Source organism: Cyclopterus lumpus, chromosome 6, assembly GCF_009769545.1.
Source record: "Cyclopterus lumpus isolate fCycLum1 chromosome 6, fCycLum1.pri, whole genome shotgun sequence".
Classification (NCBI taxonomy): domain Eukaryota; kingdom Metazoa; phylum Chordata; class Actinopteri; order Perciformes; family Cyclopteridae; genus Cyclopterus; species Cyclopterus lumpus.
The window spans coordinates 23,868,817-23,895,853 of NC_046971.1; the positions used below are offsets into that span (position 1 = coordinate 23,868,817).

Consider the following 27,037-nt stretch of genomic DNA (forward strand, 5'->3'; position numbering starts at 1 on the left):
AAGGAGCTACAAGCCGATTGGCAGAAGCCGAGCGAAGTGAACGAGCTGTGGTGTACGGTTTGACCATGTCCTGGATGTAGACCGGACCCGATCTGTTCGCAGCACGGTACGCAAGTACCAATGTTTTGAAGCGGATGCGGGCGGCCACCGGTAACCAGTGAAGGTCGCGGAGGAGCGGAGTAGTATGGGTAAATTTCGGGAGGTTGAAGACCAGTCGAGCAGCTGCATTCTGGATGAGCAACAATCAAGACATTCTGATGTTTGATTTCAAGATGAAAGGCTGTCAACATCTCCTTCCTGAGCTGACTTCAATTCAGTTCACGAGACCATTTATGTCTAACTTTAGATAATATTTAAAAAAGAATGACCCATAGTTATGAAATCATTCCACTTCTGATGCATAGTGGACCATCTCAGGATGTCCCTCAGAGACAATCAAGGCATTCTGATGTTTGATTTAAAAATGAAAGCCCGTCAAAATCTCCTTTCTGAGCTGACTTCAATTCAGCTCACAAGATCATTTATGTCTAACTTTAGATAATATTTTAAAAAGAATGACCCATAGTTATGAAATCATTCCACTTCTGATGCATAGTAGACCATCTCAGGATGTCCCTCAGAGACAATCAAGGCATTCTGATGTTTGATTTAAAAATGAGACTCGTGGTATATGCAGCAGCTGCCTAAATGACATGCACAGATGTATGAATAAAGGACGTATGAACTTATGCTTATGTGTCACAACTATTAGCATGTGTGACAAAGACCTCCTTGCTGTATACATGCATGTATCTATATGTCTTGGGACAACACTGATAAGTACTCCTTTGTTTGTAAATATCAAAGCTGAATATTCCAATAACAGCCCACACCTCTGTATACTGTCTTTATAGCGCTGTGAATTTCAATCTTCAGCACTCACTTGCACAGAATCGTTGTGGCTCTGTGCAACTGAGCCTCTTCTTGCGAGAACAAAAACTTTAAAGATAAGATTTAGTTTTTCGATATTAATCATTTCAGCTTAAAAATACTTAACACCTGGTAGGGTAAACTTTTGACACAATAGAAAGAAAAAAGGTGTAAAACTTCGAACTTGTGAAGTTGTGTATTTTGATACATCGACAGATTGACAGTGAACTAGATATCTTCTTTCTTAGTATGGTTGAAATAAATACATAATGTCTAGTTTAATAGTGGGAAACATTTGTTAAAAACAATGACAGGTCTAATTGTGTAAAAACACACGGAAACTTTCTGATTTCTACCTTTTCATTTTCTAGATCCAATGTGACACATGCCAGAAATGGTTCCATGAACAATGCTTGAACATGGACGCTGAATTCCTGAAAAGAGCCAGGGCAGGCAGCTGGAGCTGCAGTTTGTGCCCTTAATTCACATTCTATCTTCACTGAATTACTTCATTGCCTGCAATAGAAGTATTTTTGAACTTTGTTATGTAAAAGTTATTGTGTTGTTTCACTATTTAATTTACAAATGTTCTCATTTATTTATTAATCTATTTGAAACTCAAATCTATATATATATATATATATATATATATATATATATATATATATATATATACATATGTTTTTTTGTTAGAATTTTCTTTATATATTTTTTCATTTATTTAATATTAGATTAAATAGTAATATTTATATTCAATTCAATAATTTTTATTTTGACTCTGCTTAAAAGACATTGTACTATACCATCCAACACTGTTTTGAATTAAATTATTTTGAGGAAAATAAATGGAAAGTGCCTCTATGAAACTATACATTCAAAATTTACTAAATAATTAATTTTGTGTGATTCTGTAGTGTTTTCCTAAAACACAAAGCAGAACATTGTAAGAATGCTAGAAAACATAACAATTAAATACCACTAAAACGTTTCAGGTTTCCAAAATAAACCACCACATTAAGATACTCTAATTCTTATTTGGGTCATTGAAGTACAACAGAGTAATGTGACAATTAAACAAAAAGAATATAGCCATATATTCAATATTGCATCCCATTAAAAAACCTGACTTAAATGCCCTGGAAAAAGTAATAGTTTGTGACAATATGCTTTCTTCTTTCTAATCTAATCTGAAATTCGACATAAATTGCCTCGTGAATTTATTTGAAGTCAGCTCATGAAGGACAATTACACGGGCTCTCATTTTTAAATGAAACATCAGAATGTCTTGATTGTCTCTGGAGGGACATCCTGAGATGGTCTACTGTGGATCTGAAGTAGAATGATTTCATAACTATGGGTCATTCCTTTTTAAATATTATCTAAAGTTAGACATAAGTGGTCTCATGAACTGATTTGAAGTCAGCTCAGGATGGAGATTTTGACGGGCTCTCATCTTGAAATCAAACATCAGAATGTCTTGATTGTCTCTGAGGGACATCCTGAGATGGTCATTAGAAGTGGAATGAGTTTATAACTATGGGTCATTCTTTTTAAAATATTATCTAAAGTTAGACATAAATGGTCTTGTGAGCTGAATTGAGGTCAGCTTAGGAAGGAGATTTTGATGAGCTTTCATTTTTAAATCAAATTGTGGGCTGGCTTGACTGCAGTCGTTTGACGAAAAGCACGAAATCTTAGCATATGGCCGCCATACCCCAGAAGAAAAAACAAGAAAAAACATTTATGCGTTACTTTCAGTTCGCCAACTACGAACGATATTCCTGGATGACAGCATCGGAGAAGAGTTGCAAACTGTGTTGCTGGGAATGCCTTTTATTTGCGACTGAGCGTCTTGGTGTTTACTGCCACTGTGGAGCGGACATTCTCAGCCTTAAAACACATCAAAACTTACTCCAGAAACGCAACTGGGGAGGCTCTGCTGTCCATGGCCATTGAAAGGGACCTGCTGGTGGAGCTGTGGCGCACCGACCCACTTGGGTGACAGGCAAGATCTACCTATTGAGGCGTTGCGAGAAAAACACTGTCCAGACTGGACTTACAACTTGAGGCTTTTTATTTGGCCTAATTGTAATTGAATGAAATCAAAGACTTTGGTCCAGCTTTCAAATTGATGTGACCAAGAACACACTAAATGACTTAATTTCAGTGCAACATAAAAAGTAAATTGTTTGTTAAACGCACACAATATGAAGGAGAGAAAACCCATTTGCAATGAGCAGGCTGGATGAACTACCAATATTAATTTTGTATTTATCAACTGAAGTTACAACACTGCCACAATTCTCAGTCAGTGCAACTAATGTAAGTTCAGTTCAGCTCTGTGTTCCATCACAATGCCATCAGAAGTCATGTGACTCCAGTCAGTGTGGTGTCTGTGACTGTGAGCTTGTAGTTGAGCTCATAAGCACAGACAGCCAGTCTGAGGCAGTCTGTGAGCCGGCTCCTGGATTTTGATTTGGTGATTTTCTGAACTCCACTTACGCAGTTTTCGGGACCAATTTGGCATTCATGAAAGTTTTTCTCATCTGGGCTTTGTTCTGAAAACTTTTGTTTTGAAGGACAACAGCAGAAAAGCCGATCTCACGCAGGTAGGACCTGGGAACATGTCCGAGATCGACCGGTCGATCGCGATCGACGGGTTGGCGACCACTGGTGTACAGTGTTTTAGTCCTCCCGTTTTGTTGATTTTTTTCGTCATGTTTTGTTATAAATAAATGTGACTGGTTCTTTTAAGAATTTGTTATTGTCCTTGTGTTATTTACTTTGATGTGACTATGCATTGTCCGTTAATGACGCAGCACTCTGAAGTTAGTGTATTTGTAGGTGTTGCGCTTCATGTAACATTTTATTTCACTTCATATGAGGTGTTTACAAATAATAACCTGTAGCTGTGGCATCATAATGAGGTGATTAGGGTGTTCAGCACTAGTAGAGACGGCACAGAAGGCCTGGGTCTGAAATACACGGCCCGCCACTGCGTTACAGTTATATAGTCTCTCACAGAAGAAAGTGCGTCCAATGAAAATAGTTGACAGTGAGGTGTGTTGAGGATAAATAGATTTAGTATACAAGTCATTTCTACTCCTGTGAGCTCCACAAACCAAACCGCCAGCTTCATTGTGTCGGTGTGCTGTTAGACATCTCAAGAGATGGATCTCGGACTAATCAAAAGAAAACAATCCACCTTGATAGACATCACCAGAGGTCTGAGACGAAATATTGTTCTTATGATTAGGGGATGGATTATAAATAAATAAAATACAACACTAATGAAGATTAAAGCACCTGCTTACCTTCCCAGTTTATCTTTGTCTGGGTCCATATCACTAAGGAGCAAAGACAGGAGATGTTAGTTTTAACCGGAACATTCAAAGAACCACAGCACTGTTTAATGACAAGGGACTCACTGGCTTTACTACCTTTACCTCTATTAAATATTTCATCATGCAACATCTAATGAGGGTCATTGATATTTCAGACTTTGATTACTTAAACCTTGTACAAGATATATTAACATTGAGTCAGGTTTGAACTTACTCAAATGAGAAGCCATCAATTCTGTAAAGAAAAGAAAATGAGAACTATGATTATTTACAATGTGTAAAAAACAGATGACCACACTACTAGTGTACATATTTGGTCTCTCTCACGCTTACTGGTAATCTGTAGTGCTGCCCTTCCTCTTGCGGGTGTAGTCTATGCCAGGCGTGCTGATGGAGCTGGAGATGAGGTCAGTGGACCCGGGTGACATGAAGTCAGTCATTGTAGACGAGATGTCCATCCTTTGGTCTGCCATCAGGTCATCTGTAGAGCAAAGACAAAAACCTGACTTTCCTGAATGGACTAGGAATAAAATGGTGGGTTTAGGAGTTCTGTAATAACTGAAACTTGTATTCTCACAGGTAAAACATTTAGGATTGTAAATAAATTACTAAATGTATACTAATATGCAACAGATCCGATAACAACACTTCTTCTGCTCAGGTAGACATTACTCCTCTGATCTGTATCTTTTTTAAGTAGATGTATTCAACATTTAATATTTAAAGTGGTCTCCATGGAAACATCTAGGGAGGAGAGTTTCTGACATGCCTATTCCTAAGAACGGCTCAAAAACATTTGCTGTTTTCGCAGGAAGTGTCTTTGTAATCTTGTCACACTCACCACAGATGTTCATCACAGCCTCTGTGTTAAAATCATCTCCTTCCATCCACTCTCGAGCCCTCAACTGTGAACACACCACAGCAGGAGAGCGTCATTTTGAAACTGTACACACAGTTAGAGCTGCAAACATCACAACAGCACTAGGTCTGCATGGAAAGAAATTAAGCATTTGCATTAAAGTAAATGGTATGGGTTAGGGGTTACCCTAACATAGTGATGTGTCATGTGTGGGGCTGTGTACCAAGAAGCTACATGGTGAAAGACCAGAGTATTGATACGCTACAATGTTATCGATTCTGTGAAGGTTTGCCGTTATTTACGATTACGCTGCAGCATCTCGTCTGCTCTGTGTCTCACACGAATAGTCATTATATCCACATTAATGATCCTTATTTATCTAAATCTCATTGTCTAAAGATTTTTTTAACAGCCCTACAATATTGTTATAATATCAAATTTGGTCATCAATGTTGTGATATTTGATTTTCTCTATATATCAGCCAGCAGTACATGAATACAGTGATTCACATCATCAGATGAGAGCGACACTGACTGTGTTATTCAATCTTTATAAAGAGAAAGAAGAAAAAAGCAGGGTCGCAAACATTCTGTCATAATCTATTATACCCGTCAAATCAACATTGTATGATAAGATGGTGGCCTACTGAAAGGTGGAGTCTGTGATTCTGATACACAGCCTTGGCTCTGTCAGTAGGAAACTAAATGGGCTCTATCCAAGTGTGGGGCCCTCATTAACAATGGACACAATAACAGGAACTGGACATTGACTGACAATATTCTCATTTATTTATTATTTGTATTGATTGTTAATTGTTTCCTTTAATCACATGGCATGTATGTATCTGCAATGGAGGCTTGAATTGTGTGAGAGGTTAATGCTTGGTTACGATGAGTAAAACTCATGCAGGCACTTGGGTCAGCTCAGGGGTCCTTCGGGAAGAAAGCGAGGGAAAACGTTACGCTCGTTTCATTCAGTAGTTGACTAAAACAGCCTGCAGCATGCAGTAGCATTGGTGATCTAAACGAGTCAGATGTGGAAGATCAGCAGGCAGCCTTCCTTGGTTCAAGTGAACCTCAGTGAAGGCTTAACTTACCTGGATAGGAAACTGGGACAGGCCTCCGAGACGGGCGGGGTATCGTCTGGATCAGTCTGGTCTGATTCAGCCTGACCTAGTTTCATCCGATTCAGTGTGCCCCGATATGAACTGATCCTCAAACAGCTGACGCAACCAGTCTACCCCTGGAGAGAGACAAAGACAAAAGTCAGTTAAATCTAAAAATGTAAACAAATTACATCAGAAATTATTATATCCTGAGCTGACTTCAAATCAGTTCATGAGACCACTTATGTCATATATATATATATTTTACCCGGTCATATATAATATATATATATATATATATATATATATATATATATACACACATTATATATATATATATATATATATATATATATATATATATATATATATATATATATATATATATATATATATATATATATATGACCAGGTAAAATCAATCAGACTGAGGCTAAAGTTGTTTAATAACCCTTTATGGCTGCTAAGCTATCCTATGTTTGTATTCACTATCTAAGTTAGACAAGAACATTTTTTTTAAAAAGGGAGAACAATTGGGATGTGGACCAGTAGTATAACGGACCACTCGATCCGTGTTTTGTATGGATCCCCCTTGTGTGTCAGTACGCATGTGGACCCCAGATTAATGACACAGTTTAACATTAACTATCACAGTGTGAAATAAAGTTTTACTGACGATCGGTATCCTCCAATATTCAGTCAAATATGCAATCATTGATGTTTTTCTAGTCTCGAATCATGTGACTTTGTAATGAACCAATCCGTGTTTAGACTGACAGGAGGAGAGCTAGTAATGTGACTAATGGGCAACAAACTTACATTGTGATTGATTCAGGCTCTGTTCAGTGAAAATGAGTATTGGGTGAAGGTCAATTATAAAACATTAAAACTACTATTGACAAGAATTGTTTTAATCCATAAAAACTAACAATCTTTTATTTCCTTTTCATTTGAATTGTGTGCCTTTATGAAAAAAAAACACTCTAGATGACTATAGGATAACATTTAGAATCATAATGGTTTACAGATTCAGAGTGGTTGTAATGTTATTTGGGACATCTGTATCTGCCAATATGGATCATCAATTAGTATCGGTGGCAAAAAAAACATGATCAGGGATCTGGAAAAGTTATATTTATTCCTGTTTTACTTTTGTGCAGATCCGAACTGTGAGTTTTTTTGATCTGTTGCACCACTACTGTGGACTAACTGATGTGTTTGGCAAATATAATGCTTTCCCAGGTAACGTTGGCTGGTGTTGCTGGACTGTTAACTTCCCAAATAATAGAGCAGAGTCGCTAACGTAAACCTAAACTCTAACAGAATTTAGGACCAGTTTCAACCCGGAGGGAAGTCCACAGTACATGTGGTATTTGTGAACAGGGATTTTTTTAATCAGAAGTCCAATATGCAAGAAAAACCTAAAAAAAAACAATGAATAGACAGTTATAATGGGGCGACTGTGGCTTAGTGTTGAGCAGGGTCGTCCTTCAATCAGAGCATCTGCGGTCCGAGCATCGGCAATCCGATCCCCGGCTCCGCTAGCCCATGTCGATGTGTCCTTGGGCAAGACACTTTTTACAAAATTGCTCCCGTAGCCGTTCTACGGTGTGTGAATGTTAGTTACTGCTGATGTGCAGGTGGCACCTTAGCCCCTTCCATCAGTGTGTGAATGGGTGCATGATGACATGTAGTGTTAGAGAGCTTTGAGTGGCCGGAAGACTAGAAAAGCGCTATACAAGTACAGGTCCATTTACCTTTTATAAAAATAATCTCATAGTTTCTCTTTTCTTCTTACTTTGCTGTGTTCATGACTCTTCTGGGCGTCAGCAGAGAGTTTGAATACTGTGTTCACAATCAGCAACCGACAATATGCACTGATGTGTCACTTGTGGTGTAGCTGAGTTAGACCTGCCGGAGTCATACTTGCCTGAACTATTTGATAATATAATGTGAGAGTGTGTGTGCTAGTCAGACAAGAGAAGCTAATCAGCAAAAAAAATCTAAAATACAAGTACATATACAGCCGGAACAACCTTTATGAAAAGAATTTTACACATAGAATTATTCTCATTCTTAGCCACTAGAAGTGTGTGTGGTGTTTGCAGGCATGGAGTTTATTTTTTCTTCTTAGCGACCAGGTGCCAGATTAAAGAACGCTCAAAAACACGCAAATATACAGGAGCAAATTGGGGTTAAGTGTCTTGCCCAAGGACACGGGCTAGCGGAACCCAGATCGAACCGCCGTTGCTCTGATTGAAGGATGACCCTGCTCACTACTGAACCACAGTCACCCAGCTGTACAGACACAGCTAAAAGCTGGCAAAATGGCAGCAGATTTCTAGGTCAAGACAGGCTTGGTGAGGAGAAAACCACGATGTCATGATTGAACACTGAAAGGAACTCGTGCTGGAGTGGAAACTGGGTCAGCCAGTCTTTGTGTTCTCAAAAGCAATATTTAGTAGTTCAGTCCCTCATTGTACAATATATAAGAATAGATAACTATGTTGCCAAAAGAGTTCAAGACTTCAGTTTTTCTAAAGCGTGAAGAGGCAAAACACAGATATTCAACAAACTTGTGATCAACCCTGAGTTGCTCCCCGGGCGCTTCACAGCCGCCCACTGCTCCTTTAATGCTAACGATGGGTTAAACACAGAGACCAAATGTCATGTGTGCGTGTAAAATATTTAATAAGAAACGCGAAATAAAGTTTAAGTTTATAGTTCAAAATTGACCCCTGACCTAATATCAGGACTGTCCTAAATGCCTTTTTGTGACTTCGAAACTTCAGTGAGAAATATTGGACAATATTTGTCCGTAGACTAGACCATACAAAAGGCCTGCTCACTGTGTCCATCTTCTCTTTCTTAAAAGTGTCAGTCGCCTCTTACCCTCATAAATAGACTGTAGCTCATGCCAACTTATAAAATAAATAACCTTGCTTTGTTGAGAGTGTTAGTCCGGTGTTTGAGTTCCCCGGCGAGTGCTGCAACGAGAATAACTCCTAATGATTACCCCCAATGCATTATGAATAATGTAGGATTATTATTCCTTATTCAATACATAGGATATTTGTGATTTTTGTAATGGATATATTAAAACAACAGAAATCAATGCATTCAAATACTGATTGGTCAGACGATGAATCAAGTAACTGTGTGACGTGGGTTGTTCTCTGGAAATAGAAAAGGCCTACTGATTGAATAAAGCTTTCATCAACAAATTAACATTTTGTATTTTTTAGTAAATCATAATTGATTACTTGACCGACAACCCCTCAAGAAAATTGCTAAAATTCACACCACAATCACAATATTTGGAATAAATACCTCAGTATCCATAATTTGGGAAGATACGAGAAAACGTTGAGAAAAAATAGTTTGTTGACTTTTTGGAAGCAGACTAAGTGTCTTGCCCAAGGGCGCATCGACATGGGCTAGCGGAGCCGGGGATCCAACTGCCGATCCTCTGATTGAAGGACAACCCTGCTCACCACTGAGCCACAGTTGCCCCACATGGCAACATATCTCTGACAGATAGACAGAGTCGTGGCAGGAGGCGGGGCTTAGCAATGGTCAATAACAAATTAATGAGACATTAGTCATTTCATTCAGCAGGCGCAGTCTGTAAGTTCAGGAGGTTGTTTATTGTATCTGTGATATATCCATCATAAGAAAATGGAAGTGTCATCACATCACAAGGATGTCAATTAAAATCCCCTGGCTCTAGAGAAGCCCAACCTCATCACCAGAACTCAGTTAAACCATGGAAGAACACAACCTTCTGCTAAAACAAAAAAAGTAAAACCTTCATGGTCGCTCGTTTTCTTTGTAGAAATTACTTCTTAATTAGTTTCTTCTTCATGATTAAATCACAACAAACTTTGGTTATCAAAATCCGAACTGATAAGCACTTACTAAATGTCTTTGAGCATAAACAAGACTGGCAGTCCGTCTAAAATTCACCCATCATGAACGGGTTTAATAGATAAACAGGTAATGGTAATAACACTACTGTTGAGGCAGACTTGTGAGAAAAATAAAAAAATTTAACAATCTATAAAAGGCCACTTGAATACCTCAACATAAACATCCCTGTACACTAGTTTTCCAAACAAACAGCCACTCTGTGAGGATTCATGCTGAGGAGTATGGCTCAGAAGATACAATAACAATGAAAAGCGACTCTAGAACCCTCCTCGTGGTTCCGGGTTCCCGACTGATGGTGCCTGGTGCCCAATGTAACCAAACCCAAACCCGCTATCACCATCGTCTTCAGGCAAACACTGCTGAGACCTCAGAGAGCGTGCGGTCGCCTCATTTCCACTGCCGATGCCAACACTGTGTCACAATATATCAGAAGCAAACATGTGCCTTATTTTTCGAAATAGCAAATCACAAGCCTCTGTGTTATTGTAACACATTTACGGGCACGTGAATATGCTACGACAGCAGGATGGACGCTGTCGAAGAAACCCCACCAAGGCCTGTTTACATAGCCAGCTGGTACTGGCTCGCGCTGAGGACACGTTTAGACATTTAACGAGAATACGGACCGACACCTACCTATGCACGAGCTTCCTTCCAGCACCGACAAATGCTGTCAAGGCATGTCTACCATACCGGGGGCGTTCCCCCCCCCCCCTTTTATCCACAACAACACCTAGCTTAATCCCGTCGGTTGACTAATGTTAGCATACCGCTGCTAGCTCTGCAGCGATGACTGTGAGGACCAGCGGGCGAGCGTCCCTCCTCCTGCTCCAGAAACCCCACTGACATGACCACAGCGCTGGCAAAACATCGACAACATCCATCATGGTTTAAAACCCAGAAACGTCACCGAGATGCAATATTGATAACTCGGAGGCTTGTTTTCATTGTATACTTACAGTAGGTTCAATGAGCTCGGTATATCCATTAAAAGCCGCTGGTAATATGTAATAGCAACCCAAAGAACGATGACATAAACGATTCTCGATCGGTGACCCAGTTTCTCTTCACCGTCATTGACTGTCGGACCACTAACCTAGTTTTTCAACCAATGGGGTTTGTGCTGTCGCCGTAGGTGGTACTTCAGCCAATCAGACACAAGTTTAGGCTGTGAAACTATGATGGGCGTGCTAATTGACCAATGAAAGGCAGTGTCGAACGGAATGCAGAGGCCGCTTGTGTGTGAGAGTGTGTACCACGAACACTGCATTACAATTTGGTGTGGTAATGAGTGGTAGTGAGTGGCATACAAGCTGCTCCTTTACCCTTTGCCTTATACTGTATTTTGATACTGCTTTTGTTTTTGTCTCCACTTACGTACAATATGAAATATGAAAAAGGTGGGGGAGTGTATATATATATATATATATGTGTGTGTGTGTGTGTGTTTTTTGTCTGTGTTTTTTCCCACACCTTTTGAGAAACATGCATTTATTAGTGTGTCACTCTAATATACAAAAGCAGCTGAAAGTAAACGTACCATTTTCTTATCGACATATCAACTCCCTCCTTAACTGCCATACATATTATTTATGTCATTATTTAATAGGATTGTTTACATATTATTATTTGTACAATTTGTACATTGTTTCTTGAATATTGATTCTGTTTGTATTTACACTTGATAAGAACTATTTGTACGTCCTATGTTGTGCTGGGACGCATTTTAGTTGCGGTCAGCTACTGCGGTCATGTGAGCCGCCGCTTGAAATGTAATGCGCCTCTATTCATGGTATTACGGTACGAGGGCTTGTACGGCCCAAAAGAACGGAGATAGACCCATTTCTCAGCAATAATTTCTCCACTTTCATATAACAAGTCAAAAATAACATTATTTTGGACATTATATGAAATAGTAATATGTTATTACATGTGAAGTTACACTACAGTATTATTATTTTATTGAAAGTCAGCTCAAATTCAATGATTATATTAATAATGTTCGCAATATTATAACTGTTAAAGCAGATCCTTAAAGATTATATTCTATTTCCACTGGATTGTTGTTCAGGAGGACCTCTGCTATGTTCATGTATATTCTCTATTTCGATTTTAATGTACAGTTTTTGTGAAAATTAAAGGCAAAAGTGGCTCAAATGAAAAGACGATATTCTTATTTTCACAATATTTGAACTGCATATCTTTAAAAGGTTATATTCTATTTTTGTACAGTTTTTGAAAAAATCAAAGTCTATGTTAGGTAACAGGAAATAATGATTTTCATAATTCCCCAATATTCTTTTTTTCTTAAAGCAGATCCTTAAAAGTGTATATGAAAATGACACTGGATTTTTGTTCAGAAGGACCTCTGCTATGTCCATGGTTATATACATGACATTTTTCTAGGAGGGTGTGAAGGATTAGACGGGAGAATTAAATTCAAAAAGTAAAAGTGGAAAGAAGGATCACTTATGCAGAAGCTGTTAGAGAAACAAAAGTAAGGAACAATGGTACCAGGACTCAAGCAAGAGAAGGGGATCAAGAGCTACACAAAGAAAATTACAGGATATATGTGGACAAAAAGAATTTAGTAACATTCATTGCAGGAGTGATTAACAGCACGGCAGAAGTAAAGTCAAAAAATGATAAAATCCTGCTGATAGTCAAAGCAGCAGTGAACCACTTGGGACTAGTGGGACTGACATGGGAAGAGGTGAGGGAGAACCTTACTAATCAGTCAAGCCAGGAATCACCATGGGTTGGTTAGCACTGATAATGGTTATACTATTACAATGGAATGCTAGAAATCTACTGGCCGATGGCCAGGAATTCAAGCATTTCATTAAATAAATGGGTGTGAAACCAGATGTAATGTGTGTTCAGGAGGCTTGGTTGAAACCTCTTTAGATTTTGTAATACATGGGTATTCAGTAATAAGGAAAGACAGAGATCCTGGGGTAGGGGGAGGTTGTGCTACATTTATGAAACAAAATATTCCATATATGGTACTGGAAAAGGGAGACAGTCAAGAGTATATAGTGGTGGAAGTGTGGGAAAAAGCGGAGCAGGTGGTTATAATTAACTACTACAATCCATGCGATTGGATTTGGACAGCCTACAAACAATTCAAGGACAAAACGGAAATAGAATAGTATGGTGTGCGGATTTCAATGCTCACAGTAAATTGTGGGGAGGTCTGCAAACAGATTCAAATGGAAGGGTAATTGAAGATTTGATGGATAATAGGGGCCTGATCTGTATGAATGATGGTAGAGGAACAAGGATAAACATAAATACAGGTGCAGAGTCAGCATTAGATATCACATTAGTGTCTGATGCATTGGCTGGAGTAAGTAATTGGGAAGTTTTGACCGCTACAGTAGGCAGTGATCATTATCCAGTATCATGTTTGATATGAGGAAAAGTGGAAGTTAGACCAGGAGGTGGAATCCCAAAATGGATCTTTCAAAAAAACAAACTGGGAGGAGTTCCAAATGTTAAGTGAGAGAGCAATGATAACGATCGACATGTCTGGAGAGATTGATGACATAAACAAGCAGGTAACTTCAACGATTATTATGGCAGCCAGCGGATCTATACCCAGGAGTAAAAATAGGAAAAGTAAGAAACTTGTTCCATGGTGGACAGAGGAGTGCTGCCAGGCTGTTAAAAGCAGGAACAACGCATTTAGACTAGTCAGAAGAACCCATAACATGCATCATTTGATTCAATATAAAAAGGCACAAGCAGTAGTGAGAAGAACGGTACGACAAGCGAAGAGAGAGAGTTGGAGACACTTTTGCAATAAAATTGTCAGGATCTGTAGTGTTGTCGTGTTTCCTGTTTTATTTTGAAGTCCTTGTCTCTCGTATCCTCTGTTTCTCTTCACTTCCTGTCCCTGTGATTGTCTGCCCTGTTCCTGATTGTTTCCTCCTGTGTCCAATCACCTGCACCAGCCCTCTGTATTTAAGTCCTGTTTGTGTCATTCCCCTTTATCGGTTCGTCTTATCTAGATCGTGGAAGAGCTTGTGTGTGAGACTGTTTTGTATCCTGTTTTTGAATCCTGTTTTTGGATCCTGTTGAGCAATAAAGTTGCTTTTCCATCGTTGACGGCGTTTGGGTCCTGTGTTTCGAGCTGCACATAACAAAAATAGGATGAACTACTCATGTGGGAGAGGTATGGGGAATGATAAAGAGGATGGGAGGAGATAGAAGGGAACAGGAATACCCAGTTTTGACTTCTGACAAGGAAATGGCGGTATCCAATAGGGAAAAAGCAGAGATAATGGCCAACGCATTTGTGAAGATTCATGGTTCGGATAAGCTGTTGGAAGAGGAAAGAAGGAGAAGGGAAAGAAGAATGAATCAGCATCCAGGTGTTCTAGACAGGAGGGAGAAAACACATGATAACATTGATGAACCTTTTACACTGGCAGAGATGGTGAGAGCAATAAATGGATCAGGTATGCTATGTCATTTTAAGGCACTTGGGAGAAGGAGCTCTTTTGAAGCTGCTGTGCCTTTATAACAGAGTGTGGGAGGAAGGAAAGTTGCCGAGCAGTCGTGATCCCAATTAGAAAACCTGGCAAGGATTCATTTAAACCAACTAGTTACAGACCAATAGCGCTAACATCAAATATGTGTAAAATAATGGAAAGGATGATAACGGAAAGATTCTCATGTACGCTCGAGAATAGAGGAATGCTAAAACCAGAGTGGTTTTTTGGAAGGGTAGAAACACCATGGACCCAGTGATAAGGCTAGAGACTGACATTAGAAAGGCTCAGGCAAATAAAGAGACAGTCATTGCAGTGTTTTTTGACATTGAAAAAGCTTATGAAATGATATGGAAGGAAGGTTTGCTCAGCAAGATGCACAAAATGGGAATTGGTGGGAGAGTCTATAACTGGGTACGATAATGGTACGACTCAAGGTAGTGTGATTAGCCCGCTACTCTTCATCATTATGATTAATGACATATTCACAAAGGTACCAGTAGATATAGGTAGGTCTCTGTTTGCTGATGATGAGGCATTGTGGAAGAAAGGAAGGAACATGGAACATGCAGTCAGGAACGTACAAGAAGCAATCAATGAGGTGGTGGAGTGGGGATATGATTGGGGGTTCAGGTTCTCAGTGGAAAAAACCCAAACAGTCTTTTTCACCAGGAAAATAATAAAAAAATGGGATGAAGCTAACAATGTATGGGAAAGAATTAGAAAGGGTTGGAACATTTACATTTCTGGGGGTTCTTTTTGATTCACGGTTAACATGGGCAGATCACATCAGGAGAGTAGAGGAAAAATGCAAAAAAGTTATAAAGGGAGTGGGGAGCCAGCTGTTCATCATTGAAAACCATGTATGTGGTCTTGATAAGATCAGTGTTGGATTACGGGAGCATAGCATATGGGTCTGCAGCTAAATCTCTAATTGGTAAATTAGATGTGGTTCAGCCGCAGAGTATGTAGTGTAGCTTTCTAAACATCGCCAATTCCTCCCCTGCAGGTACAAAATGGGAGAAATGCCTATGGATCTAAGGAGAAAACAACTATTGGCAAACTACTGGGCTAATTTGCAGGGACACAATGAGTCTCACCTTGCAAAAGGAGTGTTGCAGGTGGTCTGGGAGAATGGGAGGAGCCAGAAAGATAACTGTTAAGTGCATTTGAATATCGAGTAATGAAACTATACAGTGAATATACTAAGATTTATACGGACGGTGCTAAGAAACCTGAGAGGAGTGACAGGATTTGGGGTGCCAATACCAGACAAAGGAATCAACAGGAGAACATCTGATAGTCTAGGGGTCTACACAGTGGAGATGGTGTCAGTGCTGGTGGCATTATGATGGGTGGAAAAGGCAAAACAGGAAACGGTACTAATATGCTCCGATGCAGCTTCAGTCCTAGCAAGCCTAAGACCTTTTCGTTCATGCAGTCGTCAAGACATACTCTATGAGGTCCTTCAGTCGGTCACACGCGTAACCAACCAGGGAGGTCAGGTTAAATTCATGTGGGTTCCAGCACATTTAGGAGTGAGTGGGAATGAGAGGGCGGACAAGTTGGCAAAGAGGGCTTTAAAGAAAGGAGACATAGAAATGAGGATTAGCATCAGTTTTTTAAATTTTTTGTTTATTTGATAGTGCACATTAATATAAACATTTGTATAAATGTGCCAGAGATAGCCAAGAGGCTATTTTTCATCTGTAGTCCCAAGAGGCAGATGTTATGTAAGGCGGAGGTCAAGAGCATTAACTGGGAAAACGTCAACCAAATGTGGCAAAATAGGTTCGACAGAGAGAAGAAAGGGAGACATTTGTACGATATTCAAAGGAGCGTTAAGGCAACCAGGGTAGGAAGTTGGAACAGGAGAGAGGAAACAGTGAAAAAAACATTAAAAAAACATTTGTCAAAAAAGGAGAGAGGAAACAGTGCTGACAAGGCTGCGGTTGGGCCATACTGCACTCAATAAGACACTGAAAATGATAGGGAAACACCAGACCAGGGATGTGTTAAGGATGTGGAGAAGAGGAGTCAGTGGAGCATGTGGTGGTGAATTGTAGGGCGCATGAGACTCAGAGAGAGTTGATGAGGTAGAATTTGAAGGAATTGGGGGTGCATGATTGTACATTGAAGGGAATACTGAGCATGGGTGGGAGAGCACAGGTTAGAGTACTGCTCCTCCTCTATTGCTCTCCTGAAGGTTTCTTCCCCTTTTTCCCCGTGAAAGTTTTTTTTCTGGTTTTTTGGGGAATTTTTCGTGATCCGATATGAGGACCTGGGACAGGGATGTCGTATGTGTACAGATTGTAAAACCTTCTGAGGCAAATTCGTAATTTGTGATTTGGGGCTATACAAAATAAACTAAAACTGAATTGTATGACAGGTATAAATACAATAGATTACAACTAGGGTTGCACCGATCTAACTATTTCAATGCCGATAGCGATATTTGGGCTTTGGGTATCGATACCGTGTACTGATCCAATTTCAGTGTTTAACGCTCGACATTGCTTCCCTAAAATTGCAAAACAAAATGTAGCAAATAAATAAATACTGTAGATGTAAATGTACTGAATTCTAGTTTATTAAAATAATGGTATTTTATTGTATCTATCTATCTATCTATCTATCTATCTATCTATCTATCTATCTATCTATCTATCTATCTATCTATCTATCTATCTATCATCGATCAATCAATCATGCCGTTCTATTGGACTACTGTAGCACCACATTCTTATTCTCACATACGTACCCAGACCAATCATATAGTCAGAAACAAATGCTTATCCTTCCGGTATACAATTCAAAAGAGACGGAAATAGTTATTGCAAACATACAGTGTGCCACCACGTGGCAGTGTTGAATCAAATACAAACTACAAAGCGCGTAACAACGATGACGGCTTTGAGGCTGTGTTGTTGCTGTATTCTTGTTTGCGCTCTTATGAAGTTTCAACCAAAAAGACCTGTTTACAAAACCTCCCTTGTCTGAACCTCTTGAAGTTACTGGGGAAAATACTTTATGTTATTTTATTTTTCGGTAAAGAGTGTAGTGTCTGTTGCATTCATTGACATTTATAATAACTATAAATTAAAACATTTACGTTATTGAGGGGCTACAGGCCGTGTAATATATTTGGTATGTTTGAAGAATCACCTCTATTGCCTCAAAATATGGCAGGTTGTTACCCGAAGAACTTTATTAATTTTAATGTCCCTAAATTAAATGTATCCTGCAAATTATTATCACTACCTCCTACTGCTATTTTGCTTCCTTCATCTACCGTTGGAGATATTTTTGATATATATTTTGGGACAGTCTATATTGCAAGAATAATGCACACAAATATGGGGGAAATGGGTTGTCTTTGAGGTCTGTGTTGCCAACACGAAATGTTTAGGACTCAGAATACCAATAATTTGGAATATCAATAGTAGCCTATGTAGTTCATAGTTGTGTGTTTCATTTGCATATTAATTTCCAACGAATAGATGATTAATGTTACTGTTTATCTATGGGCTACTGAGCCGATAGATAAACACTTATTGTAACATGTATTAGGCCTATAACATATATATGTGTTTGCATTCAGGTGATAGTTACGGAAACAACCTGTTTTCATTCACGATATGCATTATTATAACAAAACGTCATGATCCTGTCAGGCACTCGAGCGCGTGAGATATTACGAGGGGCTCCTGAAGGCATCGTGTCTGTCACATGGCAAATGATAGTTGAGGAAGCTCGCGCTTCACTACAGCGCAGGGAGGACTACAGACCGGACGGTCCAGCTCAGTTCAGAGCACCTTGCACGTGTGAGTGAGTGTGTTTGTGTGTGTCTGTGTGTGTGTCTGTGTGTGTGTGTGTCTGGGTGTGTGTGTGTGTGTGTGTGTGTGCTCTCATAGTAACTCCAAATGTCTCCAGCAAACTAAATCCAGGATTTAGTTGGACAGAGCCTCAGCGGAGCCGCATCGTAAGTAACACAAGTGCATGCAGCTGATCCTGTGGTGGCGAGTCTGGGTCATGTCGTGACTTCCTCTGGGACTTCTTCTGCATGTCATAGTGATACTGGAACAGATCAGACACGTCTATGGAGCTGGACTTAAGGGACTATGACTTAAGGGACTATTCACATTCTGCTTTCTTCTTTAACACAGTAACAGTGTTCATGTTCCCTGAGAACAAACTATGATCGCCTCATGAACCATATATATATATATATATATATATATATATATATATATATATATATATATATATATATATCTGGACTGTGACATTTGTACATTTCTCATCCTCAACAGAGGCTACTAATGCTATGATCCTCAACAGAGGCTACTAATGCTATGATCCTATATTCCAGGGATGCAGTACTGCGGTAGCCTCCTCCATAGGAAGTCTATGTATCACTATATGGTCACCATACCTCAAGTATTTCAACTTGCTGATGTTGTCAATGTAACAGGCATGTACTGTAGAATATACAGGACAAGTGTGGGGTATTTAATATGCACTTTTATGTCACAGGTTGGACTTTTCCCACACAGCAACTTGCGACATGCTAGAAAATGGTACTTTTGTTGTGCCACTAGTTCTACTCTGCCTGCTCAGTCATGTACTGTCAGCTTGGAGCTATTAAATGATGTTTAGCTGCAGTGACACATGCTGTGTAATTGCAGATCATCAATTTGCAAGGCTGATGTGTGGCTCCCCTCTGCTAAAGCATCTGCTGCATCTAATCCTGGAGATTGTGTTCATAAACACACAGAGACATGTATGCGCACATGCACAGACATCACAGACAGGAGAATTGAAAGAGCTGAAGGAGCCTCCTGCCTCTGATTACAGCGCGATGGTGCCTCTTTTCTATTGCAAATCTCATTTAAAAGGGAGTGAGTTGAAAGGCATTATTGCACTGACAGTGAATTGATTAAAGCTGCTTTGTTTGGCTCTTCTGTGGCATTAGCACTTCTAAACAACAGAGGGAATAAAAACAGGAGCTGATGTGAAGTGGCGATGAATACATGTCCCAAATGTATGTCAAATATATTGTTGGAGCAGTTATTAAACAATGCTATTAGTTTACCTTGGAGTAGGTTTTTAGAGCTATTTCTTTATATACGTGGATCAAAGCTGCTTTCCTCTGCAGCCATATAGGTTCAGCTACTAATCACACCTCTAATGTTGTTCACTGCTCTTTCATAACTACAGCTACTAACCACACTTACTGTAGTTCACTGCTCTGTCATAACTACAGCTACTAACCACACATCTACTGTAGATAATCAAACGGTGCATGTTGGATTTCTGGGAGAGATTGAGAATCGAGAAAAAGTAAGGCAGTGGCTCAGGTTTTTAAAACCTTTTTTGTTTTCAGACATTTCTTTGCTTACCCAAGATATGGATGAGTTACAGTATGTGAATAAAAGGAATCACCATTCTTGACTCGGGCATCTCATTTTGCCTGCTTGTCATAAACGTCAACCTATTTTTATAATGGACTGTAGAGGACCTCCATTAACACATCAACACTGATTGACTGATCTGTGACACAACAACTAAAACCAAGTTAAAGACAAGCCAAAAGGGATGATGATCTTAGTCTAGGATTGAATGTGACAAAAAAAAGGGTTAGTAGGGGTGTGGACGGGAAGCAATAAAATGGCAAATAAGGATGGAATGGAGGGGAATTAGGCTAAATGCTTGTATGATTTGATTTTGTTTCCATCTGCTCTCATTCTGCTCTCTTAGGAAAAACAGTGTGATAAAGTAAATAATGTCCACTTTTCTGCATTAAATGAACATTGGTATTCCAGTATTCAGCCCAACCTTTAAAAGCCCATACTTGATTTTACATTAAAGGTGGCAACAACCAATGATTTTGTACTAGTGTTTAAGATGCAGTATACATACACAGTACATCTTTCCATGACATGAAGTTGATATTCTCCGCTTTGGATACGTACACATGTCCCTTCCTTTTAAAAAGTAGGGCATGTGAACATCGCTGTAGTCAAATCTATTCCTGTTTGTCTTGTCAGAAACAATATCAAACAGATCAGCCTAGGAGAGAGGAAGTGAGGCTTGAAAAAAACAGAATTAGGGTGATGTGGGAGAGAGGACGGCAGAGAAAAAGCATCGAGAGAAAGTTCCAGAAAAGAGGAATTATAACGGGGAGGAAGAGGTCAGTGCTGGATGACAATTCTATGTTACTCCTGGTAACTTCTGTTCATTGGTTGCAAAAAAAACAAGATGGCGACGGCCGTAACAATAATGTAGACGGCGAAATCGCCAAACTCGAGTCTTCCTAACGGCAGTCCAATGGGTGACGACTACGTCCACTTCTTCTATACTGTCTATGGGTGTGGTCTGAAATAACACTGGGGCAGCATTATGCCGCCATTGTTTGGTTCAGTGTAATTACGGTATTGCAGAGCCACTGTGTGTCCAGCATGGAGTGTGGTGATAGGTCTGGCTGGAGGGGTTGAGGACAGAAAATGTGGTGGATCTGAAATAATTACCTGATTTATCAATTTGTCTATTGCCAGAAAAAACAAAATGCATACATTTTGATTGATTACTTGTTAAAGTAAAAAATGAAAACCAGTTTCTAGTTCCAGCTTTGATTTGCAGCTTTCTTGTTGAAGCCATTTGGTTATGTCACTAAGGTGTGTTTATGTATTCTGGCTGATGAGATTTAATTTCTACTTTAGCTCCGTCCACCATCAACTGGACCAAAAAAGATCTGATTGTGTGTGCAGGACTTTCACTAAAAAGTGATTGACATTTTATAGACCCAACAACTTATCAATTAATTTGATGAATGAGTGACAGAATGTAAACACACAGCATTTTTGTTTTACCATTAGATGTCTGAAATAAGGTCAGTGGTACCAAAAGCTATAGATGTCTTTTTTTGTTCTACGATATAAAAGACGTCAGTAAATATTCCTCTGGTGGTTTTAGAAGCTTTTACATGTCTTTTATAAAAGACGGTTACTAACAAATGTCTAAAAGAGATGACTAAACACACAGCCCATGTGTATGTGAGTGTAACATAACCCTGTAATGTGAACTGCCTGTGATCTAGCTGGTTTGATAGCAGACTGTGACTCTGTAACTGGAGTCTCCTGTAGCCAAGGTGCTGGCCTCTTTGTCCTGCTCTACATGCTTGGCGGTCATTTTAGAGATACAAGTTTTTACCACCCTGCAAGCTTGTCTTTCGTATTTGTTTAGCTGGTTGGAAGTCTTTCTTTTTAAGACTGAATTTGGATGGAGGCTAATGAGGATGCCGTCACTGACGAGGCTCCTGGCCAAAGTCTTGGAGCTCCATCTGACTCAGCTGGCAGAGCACAAACAGTTCATGGTCTCAGTTGGTTTGCTCCACTTGGGCTCCAGCATGAGGTGGCACTGGTATTTCCCATTGTTGTTACTTTTGCATGCAGTTCATGGCTAGACATCTTCTGCTCTTAAGATGCTCACTTGGATCTTGCACCTTCGTGTAAAATGGGGGAAGGGGAATTCATCAGGTTGTCATTTGGTAAAGGTGTATGACCAAGGAATCTGTTAAGCTTTAGCCATGCTGGGGATGGGAACATCTGGATTTCTTGGCCTCTGCTTAGATCTTTGACCTTTTTAAACCTTCTGCTTCACTGTCTGTTGTGAGGCCCCGATCACTGGATGAAGACTGTGGGTTTCAGACTGCCATAGACTACGTATGTCACAGCCTATCCTCCTCCCCTTCTGCTATGTGGGCTTTGCATCCTGAGCTTAACGCCGCTGAAGAGGACAAACAGGCCAGTTTTTCCTATAGTAAAAGGATAATGTGTTGAGCAAGACTTATTTTGCACTGATGAAGCACTTTGGAGAATAGGTCTGGCTATGTGACACTATAAGGAAACCTAACCAAGTTATTGCACATATACATTTGAAAAGATGCAGGTTAAAAGCTTTGCTGAAGTATTGCATAACTGTCTCACCCTTCCATAAAATTAAGGAGGAGGTTCAAATTATGTTTTGAGCTTTGTAAATAATAATAATAATAATAAAAATGTACACTTTTATTAATCCCGCAGTGGAGGAATTCTTCTCTGCATTTTACCCATCCTTAGTTATTATGGAGCAGAGGGCTGCAGTGAAGCGCCCGGGAAGCAACTGTGTCTTGCTCAAGGACACTTCAACATGCAACTATGGGGAGAGCGGGGATGGAACCGGGTACCTTGTGGTTACGGGACGACCACTCTCCCCCATGAGTTACAGCTGACCCAAAAGTAAAGTAAAGGTTAGAAATGACTGAATCTTTACTCTTTGCTCAGACTTGGTATTCTGTGACAAATTTATGTTGACTCTTCAACATATGTTGATAATAATTACAGTATCTTACATATATGTTATGGTTTCTTATGCCAGTTTTAGTAGTTGAATGAGACTTTAATACAGCCGGTTGACATGGCTGTGCCTTTCCACTTAGATGCGTGGTGCTGGGAATTAATCTAGAGACTAGGGGGCACTATAGAATCAACATTCCAATTCCAACTTCAAATTGAAATAATACAGAGTAAAACATGTTGCATCCTATAGTCCTCAAATCATGCTGGGGCCCAAAAAATAAACTGAAATTCTAACTTTGATACAGACGTCAGGGTTGTCCTTCAATCAAAGGATCTGCGGTTCGATCCCCGGCTCCACTAGTCCATGTCAATGATGCTAACAGAGAGGAGGATAGAGCTGAAACAATAGGTTTAATAACCACAGATAAAGTCCCTGTGCACACATTTCAATTTGTGTGTGTGTGTGTGTGTGTGTGTGTGTGTGTGTGTGTGTGTGTGTGTGTGTGTGTGTGTGTGTGTGTGTGTGTGTGTGTGTGTGTGTGTGTGTGTGTGTGTGTGTGTGTGTGTGTGTGTGTGTGTGTGTGTGTGTGTGTGTGTGTGTGTGTGTGTGTGTGTGAGCTACCCTAAAAGTTCCCTTTTGTGTTATAATCAAGAATGCAGTGATGAGTGAATCCACCGTTAATATTGCAAGAATAAAAAAAGTTAAACATGCAAATTCCTTGTGTCATACATCTTGAATGAGTAATATCAAACTGTAATGGTTGATTTACTTTAATTACTAGTTTTAACAGTGTCTCAGACCAGATTTTCATTCACGAAGAGAAAAGGATCAGAGTAAGTCAACAAAGCTCATGAATGGATTCCCATGGTGCTTTGGGGAAGCTATACTATTAGTGCAGTTACTGTGCATTGTCAAGGAAAACAGACATCATGGGGTAGTTGAGATTGTCTGATAATCAATATTTATACTGCAAACTCTTACTATATCATGCTGCATGCTCATTTTACTTTGTAAGACATGGTCAAGATTCATATTTTATATCAAATAAACCCCTGAGAATGTTTCACTTTTTCCCATCAATCAATCAAGTTGTATTTATATAGTGCTTTACAAATGATTGACAATATGTAAATGTAGAGAAGAGAAAGGCAACAGACATGACAGTTAGTACCAAAGGGGATAAATCAATTAGTTGATTACCAGGAAATCAATTATCTGGAGCTTCTTCACGGACTGAATAAATGGAGAATGAGTAGCAGCATTGTTGACATCAAGCCAGTTGGGTATGCCTGTGTGTCTCAATCAGGTCAGCCTGATGATCAGTAGTACGCTCAGCTCAGTGTCAGCTCACAACATCTCATGAGAATAGATAGTGTCCTCTTCTTCACGTTGACTTTCTGTTTCTTTCTTACTAGTGGTGGAACACATCATAAAACTCACGGTTCAGATCAGATCACAGATCAGCACAAAAGAAAGAAGGGAGCAAATATAGCTTTTACAGATCCCTGATCAGGTTCTTTTCTTTTTATTACCAATACTAATTGATGGTCCATATTAACAAATACAGGTCCCTTTTGTTGTTGGATTACAGCAGCTGGTCTACAAGGATCCAGACTATTTTTTATTTTTTTGACAAAAATAATGTCAACCACTCTGAAGTCTATAAATCATTCTATAGTGTTTCTTTTTCTTCATAAAGACACACAATTACAATAAGGAAACAAGTTTATATATGTATGGATTCAAAACAAATGGTCATTCTCAGTGTTAATGAATTAGAATAGTGTGTTAGGAAGTTAAACAGCTCATAATTCATCTCTAATATCTATTGTGTAGTTGTGTATGTGAAAATATTTGGATTTATTCTAGTTTATCACCAACACTTCATTTAACTAGATTACATGTGAACGCATGAGAACGTTATAATTTACCTTCACCCAATACTCATTTTCACTGAACAGTGCCTGAACGCATCATAATGTTAGCAATGCATCCTGTCAGTCTCAACACTGGTTGGTTGTTCAAAATGTAAGATTATCAGTAATCTGTTACTAGAAAATGTTGCGGATGGTAAAATCTCCTGATTGCATATTTTACTGAATATTGTTGGATAACGATAGTCATTAAAACTTTATTTCACATTATGATAGATAACGTTAAAAAGTGTCATCTGCGGTTCACATGTTGGGGGGGGGGGAGGGGTATCTGTATTGGATTGACAGTGGTCTGTTACACCACTATTTCTTCCACCAAATTTAGTTGCATCATGTTTTAATACTCATTACATCTGACTGAGCTTAATTCCACTTGTTAAACTGATGGTTTGGAATACTTGGAAGTCATTCAATGGCTGTCCATTCAATTACACACATACATCTTCTACAGCTTCATTTCGAAGATTATTCTTCATTAGACAGAGAAATTGAGAAGGGAAAGTGGGGCATGGATCAGATAGAACCTGTGCCGCTGTGATACGGACTCATTATTGCTATGTGTGGCGCTCCAGGTCTCCAATAGGTTTCATCTATAAATATTAGCTGTTGGTGCGCCTGGGCGAGTCGTTCCGCTGATAATTACCATAGTCGAGCTGCTCTGCCACTGACATTACAGGAATGTAGTAATACTGGATAATCAGAGGTGTTAGTGTACGCTGTGACGACAGTAGCCTACAAGCTCTCCTTCAGGCTGCTGCTTAAAGGTAAAAGGTGTGCAGTCATCATGTGTGTTTATTCATCTCGGTGCTAGTGTGTTTCATAAATCTGTAATTAATAACCATATGAAACGACTAATGGGTCTTTAGATGAGAAGTAAAATCCCAAGGACTCATTGTACTGTGGAGTGATCGGGTCTAAACGTGTCTTTCTGTCTGAAGGTGGGAGCATTCTAACCGTTTGAAAGCACACAGTAAAGAGTTCAGGTCCGTGTTGTGATATGGATTGTTTCTCTTGTCAGCGAGGCGCTAGTTGAGTCACGGAAAGACCAACTCCTGGTGCTCAGAGTGCAGCATTCCTCAGCAGTCCACCTTACCTCAGCCTACCCGACTTTCTACCCTTAGATTTTTCCCACCCGACATACTCTTTATGACTTTAATTTATTGTACATATTATAGTGGTGGGGTCTTTTTAAGTTTAAGTTAAACTGCTCACATTGCTGGTTGTTACACTCACAACGGTCACTGACTAAAAGTCATGTGGTATTGTGTATCCTGGTTCATTACCCTCACTCTCAGGCCAAAATAGATTGCAGTGGAAATGAGAGCAGAAGTGAACTGGACTGACTCGAGTACAGCACAGAGCACAGTCAGGGAGAAATAATCAGATATTCCAAAGAGATGAGTGAAATGCTCTGGAACAGGATCATACGGTAAAGAACAGAGCAGTACAGATGAGTGATATTCCTGCACCCTCAGCAGCCATGTATCAGCCCGCTTCACATAAAAGATAATGTAACCAGTGTTCAAGCCCAGGGACTCCGCTCTCAGATGAGACTTTTTATAGCCTCTCCCTGCTCTGTCTGTGCCTGGCGAGAGAAGGAGCCCACTCATAGAGAAATACTCTCACTAAATATCTCTCTGTCTTCACAGAGCAGTTACTGTAGTATGCTAGTATAAGCTGAGGTGTTCAAGAGCAAGCTTTCAGACAGGTGTGATACTTTTTGTATTTGTCCATAATTCAATATCTAGTCTGAAGCATAGCCCTGTTGACCTCACATTTATCAGCTCATTTACAAAGAATATCAAGACTACATCTGAAATGTAGAAGGTGCATTACTTCATATTTTTATTTATGACTCAAATGACCTCATGTCATGTGAAAGTGGTCACTTGTAGAGGAGATTTGGTTCCCCTCTACCCTATAGTCTTTTAATGTCTTTTCACACATTGTTCTGATATAATGGCACGCAGTTTCACTGTTTCCCTCATTGTCACCGCTGTTCTTTTTGTTTCTAGTTCCAAGTCGTTGATGTAAGGGGGGTTTAGAACTTTGTTATTTGTGCTTTCATGTGTGAATCTTGTATTCTGCCGTCTTGGCCAGAACCGCCTCAAGTGTTACT

The 27,037-nt window shown here is 39.5% G+C and overlaps 2 protein-coding genes across 17 annotated transcripts in view; one reads left to right on the forward strand and one right to left on the reverse strand.

Moving 5' to 3' along the window:
- The window catches only part of LOC117732129 (aryl hydrocarbon receptor nuclear translocator-like protein 1), a 31,646-nt gene extending 20,418 nt beyond the window's left edge, over positions 1-11,228 (reverse strand). For 2 of the 3 annotated variants that reach the window (XM_034534842.1, XM_034534840.1), the window contains exons 1-6: positions 11,108-11,228; positions 6,210-6,355; positions 5,095-5,158; positions 4,587-4,734; positions 4,468-4,488; positions 4,224-4,256 (exon numbers count right to left, since the gene is read on the reverse strand). In XM_034534842.1, the coding sequence (XP_034390733.1) occupies positions 4,224-4,256; positions 4,468-4,488; positions 4,587-4,734; positions 5,095-5,140 (248 nt within the window). In that variant the 5' untranslated portion in view covers positions 5,141-5,158; positions 6,210-6,355; positions 11,108-11,228. Of the gene's footprint in view, positions 1-4,223; positions 4,257-4,467; positions 4,489-4,586; positions 4,735-5,094; positions 5,159-6,209; positions 6,356-10,784; positions 10,932-11,107 lie in introns of those variants that run through there. The other variant, XM_034534841.1, reaches the window with a different exon arrangement.
- Positions 11,229-18,378: 7,150 nt separating this feature from the next.
- Positions 18,379-27,037, forward strand: part of ppfibp2b (PPFIA binding protein 2b) — a 66,272-nt gene continuing 57,613 nt past the window's right edge. For 11 of the 14 annotated variants that reach the window (XM_034534165.1, XM_034534178.1, XM_034534166.1 and 8 more), the window contains exon 1: positions 18,399-18,626. The gene's annotated coding sequence lies outside the window, so the exon portion shown is untranslated. Of the gene's footprint in view, positions 18,627-25,666; positions 25,683-27,037 lie in introns of those variants that run through there. The other 3 variants (XM_034534184.1, XM_034534169.1, XM_034534167.1) reach the window with 3 other exon arrangements.